The 7500-nt window shown below is 21.5% G+C and overlaps 3 protein-coding genes across 3 annotated transcripts in view; 2 read left to right on the top strand and 1 right to left on the bottom strand.

Moving 5' to 3' along the window:
- The window catches only part of sun1 (SUN domain-containing protein 1), a gene marked incomplete at both ends in the record, with an annotated part of 2788 nt that extends 1148 nt beyond the window's left edge, over positions 1-1640 (top strand). The window contains one exon of the mRNA XM_639832.1: positions 1-1640. This exon is cut by the window's left edge and continues 3 nt beyond it. Within this exon, the coding sequence (XP_644924.1) occupies positions 1-1640 (1640 nt within the window).
- Positions 1641-1835: 195 nt separating this feature from the next.
- On the bottom strand, positions 1836-2480 carry DDB_G0272871 (hypothetical protein; the record flags this gene model as incomplete). Its single annotated transcript, XM_639831.1, has 1 exon — positions 1836-2480. One exon carries the CDS (start codon positions 2478-2480, stop codon positions 1836-1838), a length of 645 nt encoding a protein of 214 aa, XP_644923.1.
- Positions 2481-3838: 1358 nt separating this feature from the next.
- DDB_G0272993 (hypothetical protein) lies at positions 3839-7255 on the top strand (the record flags this gene model as incomplete). The annotated part of the gene is made up of 7 exons (XM_639830.1): positions 3839-4316; positions 4462-4689; positions 4781-4965; positions 5002-5130; positions 5219-6202; positions 6256-6630; positions 6704-7255. 7 exons carry the CDS (start codon positions 3839-3841, stop codon positions 7253-7255), a joined length of 2931 nt encoding a protein of 976 aa, XP_644922.1.
- Positions 7256-7500: the final 245 nt, after the last annotated feature.

Genomic DNA, 7500 nt, shown 5'->3' with positions numbered 1-7500 from the left:
AAAATGAAATTTTAAAATCATATAATAAATTATTTGAAAAGATTGAAAATGATATTAAATATTTATCAGAGAGAGAACAATATAAAGATATTATTAATGAAATTAAAGAAGAGCTTAAACTAGTTAAACTTAGTAATATGGATGAAGATAGAGTCAATCAATTAATATCAAAGATGATCAATCATTATAATAATAATGAGAATAATAAACAAGAGTTGAAGGAACTTTTATCTAAATCAATTGAAGAATTAACCAAATTGAAATCTGATTCAAAAGAACAACTAATTCAAATTAGTACTGAATCAATGAACCAATTAGGCCAACTCAAGAGTGAATCAATCAACCAATTAGGCCAAGTCAAGAGTGAATCAATTGATAAATTCCAGTCTACATTAAAAAGCTTGTCTAAAGAGGAGCAAAGTAAGATTGAGAGAGAGTTTAATCACCAATTCAATCAATTGAATAAAGATGCCGATCAATTATTAAGTCAACATTCATTAAAGATTGAGAAATTGAGAGAGGAGATCAACGAGAATCAGCAATCATCCCTCTTGAAATTGACTCAGGAATATAAGCAATTGGAAGAGAGATTAAAAGAGTTTAGTAGCAAATTACAACAATCCATCTCGTCATCGTCAATGGACCAATTCGAATCTTGGAAATTGGTTTTCATTAAAGATATCGAGGAAAGAATTAACAAGGAATCTAGCAAACTCACAAACCAATACATTCAATTAACTCAACAATTTACAAAGATTCAATCATTCATTAAAGATAATCCATCAATTGATTCTCTAACAAATACAATCGAATCGCTCGAAGGTATTAAACTATTGATTGAAGACATACTTGAGGTTTATAGTGCTGATAAAATTGCAAAAGTTGATTATGCTTTAGGTTTAGCTGGTGCTTCTATTGAATATAATGCATTACATTATAGAGTTAGTGAAACTTATCCACCAATTAAAGGAAGTGGTAGTGGTAGTGGTAGTGGTGGTGCCAATGGTAATAGTTTAGGTTTATATTATTATAATTTAGCTACAAATTGGATATTCCCACAACCAAAACCAAACCCACCTGAAACTATATTGGATCCAATGGTTAATACTGGTTCATGTTGGGGTTTCTATACTGGTAATGGCACCATTGTAATTAGGCTAGCAAAAAAGATCGCAATTACTGAGGTTACAATGGAACATATTAGTTCAAATATCTCTCATCATATTGATTCTGCTCCAAAAGAATTTCAAGTATTTGGTCTTATTAATTCTTCTGATATAGGTCAATCATTAGGTGTATTCACTTATGATACAACTATCAATAGACATTTACAAACTTTTAAAGTTAATAAAATTCAATCCACCACCACCACCACCACCAATCAAGATCAAAATGATGACGACAACATTCAAGAATTCTCACATGTAGCACTTAGAATCCTATCAAATCATGGTTATAGATATACTTGTATCTATAGATTCAGAGTACATGGTTATCAAATTCCTCATCCAGAACAAGAACAAATACAAATTATTCAAGAGGAACAATCTTTTAAACAAGAAGAGATTAATCAACAACAAATTGAACAAATTGAACAAATTGAACAAATTGAAAAACAACAACAATCTGATGAATTATAAATTATAAGAGATTTTGGAAAATTAAAAATAAAAAAATAAAAAAAAATAAAAATAAAAGTAAATAAAATAAAATAAACATAAAATTAAAAGAATAAAAATAAAAATAGTAAACATACTTTAAAAAACTATAATTATTATTTTATTTATTTATTTATTTATTTATTTATTTATTTTTTTTTTTTTTTTTTTTATTTTTTAATAAAACATTAAAGTATGTAAAAATTGTCTTGAAGTTTGTTTATAAAAATCTTCTAAAATTTGATCTAATTTCTCTTCCCAATTAAGAGTTTTTTCAATGATTGAAGTAATTTCTAAAGCATGTTGTGCACCACCTACAGCTTCTTCGTGAGTATCTTTAACTTGTAAATTGATTATATGTACAGGTTGTAATAGTGAGGAGGATACATCTCTTTGTAAGAGATCTTCAATGACGGCATCGTAAACACGTTGATCAAATGTATAGACGATTTCAAATTTTGATTGTTGTTCTTCTTGCCATTTCTCTGGTGCAAGTTTAACAGAGATATTACGTTCCAACATATTCAATAAACCATTTCTAATGTAAAGTTCTTGATCTTGATTCTTTAGTGATGTATAGATCTCTTGATATGGTGTACCAAATGAAAATATATTTGGTTGATGAATTGATGGTCCTGGTAATTTACAATGTGCTGATGTACCAAATGACCTTATATTCTTAAATCCATTCTTTACAAATAAATGATGTGCTTCCAAACTACGATTTTGATTGGATGCACATACCATTGCAATCCTTTTATTACATTGATTTGCAATATTACTAATATTATTATTTGTTGAAGTTGGTGATTGTGTAGACATATATTTCTCTACATTGATTTTTTAATTTTAAATTAAAAAATAAAAAAATAAAAGAATAAAAAAAATTGAAAAATAAAAAATAAAAAAAAAAATTGAAAAATAAAAAAAAAAAGGAAAAAAAAAAAAAAAATAAACAAATGAGTTATCTAATTTATTAAATAAATTAATATTTTTTTTATTTTAAAATTATTAATAAATTTCTATTGTAAAAAAAAAGGAGTCTTAAAATTTCCTTAAATAAAGTTTTTAAAATTAATTATGAAAATAAATAAAATTAAGTTTTTTTTTTTTTTTTTTTTGTTTTTTTTTTTTTTCTAAAAAAATATAATTACTCAAAGGTAAATATAGCTGAAATTAAAAGCAATGGTACCTCTCAACCAGTTTTTTAAAAAATAAAAAAAATATATAAAAATAAATCAGTGAAAATTATTTTTTTTATTTTTTTTATTTTTTTTATTTTTTTTATTTTTTTGTCCATTTAAAAAATTGGAGTGAATCAAAAAGTTATAAATAAAAGTTTCTAAACACTTTGGGAGTGTGGGTTTTTTTTTCACATTTACATTTTTGTGATTTAAGTGTTGTGAAATAAAAAAGGTAAAAAACGATAAAATACAAAAAAAAAAATGTACAATCAATATCGTGACAAATAAAACACCTCTTTGTTAATATTGGTTTTATATCTTGGAAGTGAAACACATCTTGTGAATGTTAAATAAATAAAATTAATTTTTTTTTTTTTTTTTTTTTTTTTTTTCCAGGATTAAAATAATTTTTTTTTCAATGTCAAAAATAACATATATTGTTAAATAATAAATAATTTGTGTGTTTTTTTTTTTTTTTTTTTTTCTATCATAAAATAATAGGTATTTTTTTTTTTTAATTTTTTTTTATTTTTTTTTTTTTTTCTTCACTAAAAATATTTGCCCGTTAGAATTTGAGTTCGCCAATTTCTAAAACAAAACAGCATTATTTTTTTCTTTTTTTTCTTTTTTTTTTATTTTTTTTCTATTTTTTATTCACACATACATATGCGCAAAACTAATCATAAAAGAGCAACAAATCTTTTTTTTTATTTTTTTTATTTTTGATTAATAATAAAAAAAAAAAAAGGATATTTTTTAAGTCGACTTAAAACAAAACAAAACATTTTCCAAAGGCATCTCTCTCAAAACCTACCCCTTTTTTTTTAAAAAAAAAAAAAAAAAAAAAAAAAATCAAAAAAAAACCAGTTATTAATTCAAAATTTGCAGACACTTAGATTTTTATTTTTTTTTTTTTTTATTGGAAGCGAACAAAAAAAAAATTAAAAAAAATAAAAAAAAAAATAAAAAAAAAAAAAAACCCTTAAAAATCAGAAAATGGAAAAAAAAATAAAGAATCTTTTAATTGAAAAAAGTTCTTTACTTTCCCAAACTAATTTAATAAAAAAAAAAAATAATAATAATAATAATAATAATAATAATAATGAAGATATTTATTTCAAAAATTATTTAATTTTAAATAATTTATCAGCGCCTTTAACCACATCAAATGTGAAAAATTTAAAATCAACTTTTAATAATAATCGAAATGAAAGATTTTTAATTTTTGGTAATGACCATGAATCAAAAAATCTTTTCATTCAAGAATATATATGCGGAACAAAACTAAATTTTAATTATAAAGAAATTCAAGAATCCATATCATTTTCTTTAAACTCTATTGAATTATGGAAACTTTTAACAATTTCAACACTTGGTGATACATCAATTGAAACTCATTATAAAATTAAAAAATCAACTCTTAATGATGAAATTTTATTCATTAATATTTTTTTATTAGGTTATCCAGATGCAAGTATTTTTTTTCCTTTAAAAAAAAAAAAAAAAAAAAACTAATTTGGTTTTATTTTATTTTATTTTTTTTTTATTTTAGGTTCAATGTTTTCGATATGTTCAATATGATGCATTTGAAAAAAAAGATAAATTTTTAAGATTATTAGAATCGGTTGTTACTGATATTCCATTAAAAAATAGAATAATTGAAATTTATAATTCAGTTGAATTAATTTCAAATTTACAATATCAAGATTACAAAAATTATGATATTTTAATACAAGTAGAAAGACTTTTATATCTTTCAAGTAAAGATTCAAAATCATTGAAAAATAAAATATTAAATTGCCAAAGTGAAAATGACTTTCAATTTATAAAATCAAATATATCTTGTGGTAAGTTATTTTTTTATTTTTATTTTTATTTTTTTATTTTTATATTTGAATATTAATATATAATTTTTAAATCTTTTACAAATATATATAGAAATATACTATTGTTTATTATATTATATTAATTCTATAATAAATAATAGTTTTTTATCATATTTCCAAGATTGTAATATTAATTATAAGGAAATTCAATTCCTTGATATCAACTCGATTTCAAATCATTATGATTTCGTTGATAAAAAGAGTTTATCATATTCAATAAAATTAAATATTGAAAAAGTTACTTTTTCAAAGTTTTTTAAAATTTTCAATCAGAATTATATATTGAAATCAAATTTATCAAATGGTTTCGATATTGATGTCGTAAACAAAGGTTTTGTTTCTGGAGATATTGATTTTAATATCCTTTCAGACCCAATTAAAACCCCATTTTTAATTATTACAGTACGTATTAATACATATATATTATAAAAAAAATTATTTAAATTAACACACTTTTATTATTATTATTATTTTTTTTTTTTTTAAATAGTATTGTGTAGAATTAATTAAAGATTTTTTTAACAACTTTCCACTTTGCCAATTAAGGTCTATTGTTTTTTTAAATTGTTACAATCAAGGTGGAGATGAACAAAAATTAAAATATATTGTAGAAATGTTGGATTTCTTACAAATGAAACCAATTTTTGAAGAATTGGTGGTCAAAGAGCAATATCAACCAATTTTTGAAAAATTGGTAGTCAAAGAGCAACATCAACCACAACAACCACTATTACTATCATGTAATATGTTTTTAAATAACGATAATTTATATCAAAAAGCAATAACAACACCAACAACAAAAGCAACAACAACAACACTTCCAAGTGATGAACCACCAAGTTATTATTCAATTCACCCAAAAAATCAAAATGGTCATATTGAATTAATTAGCAATCATGAAAAAAATAAAATTCATAAAAAATATCAAATTGAAATGGATATATTCCAAGAGGATCTAATTGAAGATGAACTTAATATTAGTATTGAATATACACAATTTGGAAATAGTAATGAAGATTCAAAACAGCAACAACAACAAAAACAAGAGCAAGAACAACAAATTGATATTTACCAAGATAATGAATCATCAAATTACGAGTCATATGAAAATGCAATACCAATGGATGAAATAAATAATTACAATCAAGCACACCAACAACAATACCAATTTATTGATGATAATTATAAACAAAAAGAAATGTTATTATTTAATGAAATAGAGAATGAATATATTGAATCAACAATTGTTAAACCAAATCATGAAAAGTTTTTAAAATTATTTTCAAATAATTATTTAATAAATGATGGTATAATGGATTATACAATACTTGAAGAAATTTATAGATTTAGAAAAGCACCAGATTTAATTCCAATTGAAACAGTTAATAAATTTTTAGTAGATTTTGGTAAAGTTCAAGTGATTGAAACTGATCAGCCGTCATATGTTTCAGTTTTAAAATGTTTAAAAATAATTGTAAATTCATATAAATTCTCAGACCCTTATAAGAATTTCACAATTATTGATAGAGAGAAACAAATTTAAATAAAGTAAAAGAAAAGAATGATCCATCAGTAATTAGAATTGGTTGTATTTTAAATTCAAAAATCATTGAATCCCTATCAAACCTTTTACCAATTTTTCATAATCTTTGTATTGATAATCCTCATTTTTTAACAACACTTCTACAAATTAGTATAATAGTTGTAAAGTTTTTAGTTACTTTATCTTTAAATATTAAAATGAATGATAAGGTTATTTCAACATTATTAAATGGTATTAAAGTTGCTTTGTTTTTAAATCCATCAATTAAATTTTATATACCATTGGCAAATGTTATCATTTCACTTCATAATCCAATTAAATGTTCAAAAAAATTAAAAAATCAATTTAAAAAATTAAAAGTAAGTAGTTAATTTCAATAATAACATATAATCATATTACATTTATTAATTTTTATTTATTTTATTATTATAGTTTTTTGAACAATTATTAAAAAATTTATTATCAGATGAAAGTAATAATTATCAAATTAATTTTCAAATTTTACATACTTTAGTATTCTTGGCAAAGATTGATGAATCTTATTATAAGGTATTTGAAACTAATTTACAAATAGTTGGAGATCAAGATGAATTAATTAAAGAATTTAAAAAAATAATTTCAAAATCAGATTCAACTCGTGAAGATATACAAAATTTAATGAAGTTTTTTAATAATAATAATAGTAATGGTAATGGTTTCAATCATAGAAATTTAACATTTGATGAATTTGAAAAAGATTTTAACGATAAACAACGTAATTTCTCATTTGATGATTATCAAGGAGAAGATTTCTTTTATAATGATTACCAAGAAAAAGATGATGTAGGAGTAGAACAAGAACAATACCAATATTATCAAGATGATTTATTTGATTGTAATGAAAATGGTTGGGAATGTGATTATTACAATGAAGATGATAATATTAATCAAGAAGATGATTTTTATTATGATCAACAGTTTGTTAAATGTGATATTGGCTTATAATTTATAAAAATAATATTTTTTCCAACAATTTATAAATTATATATATAAATAAAACTTTTTTAATTTTTTTTTTTTTTATATCTATACAGAAAATATTTAAAAAAAAAAAAATTTAAAAAAAAAATTTAAATCAAATCAAATTAAAGTAGAATGTCCAATTATCCGTATATGACAATCTATTATCTGTTTTTTCAAATTTTATTTTTTTTTATTTTTTTTTATTCTTTTTATTATTTATTTTTTTT

The sequence above is a fragment of the Dictyostelium discoideum genome (assembly GCF_000004695.1).
Source record: "Dictyostelium discoideum AX4 chromosome 2 chromosome, whole genome shotgun sequence".
NCBI classification, from domain to species: Eukaryota; Evosea; class Eumycetozoa; order Dictyosteliales; family Dictyosteliaceae; genus Dictyostelium; species Dictyostelium discoideum.
Note: the sequence above shows the minus strand (reverse complement) of the source record. Positions and strands in the feature narration are given on the sequence as shown.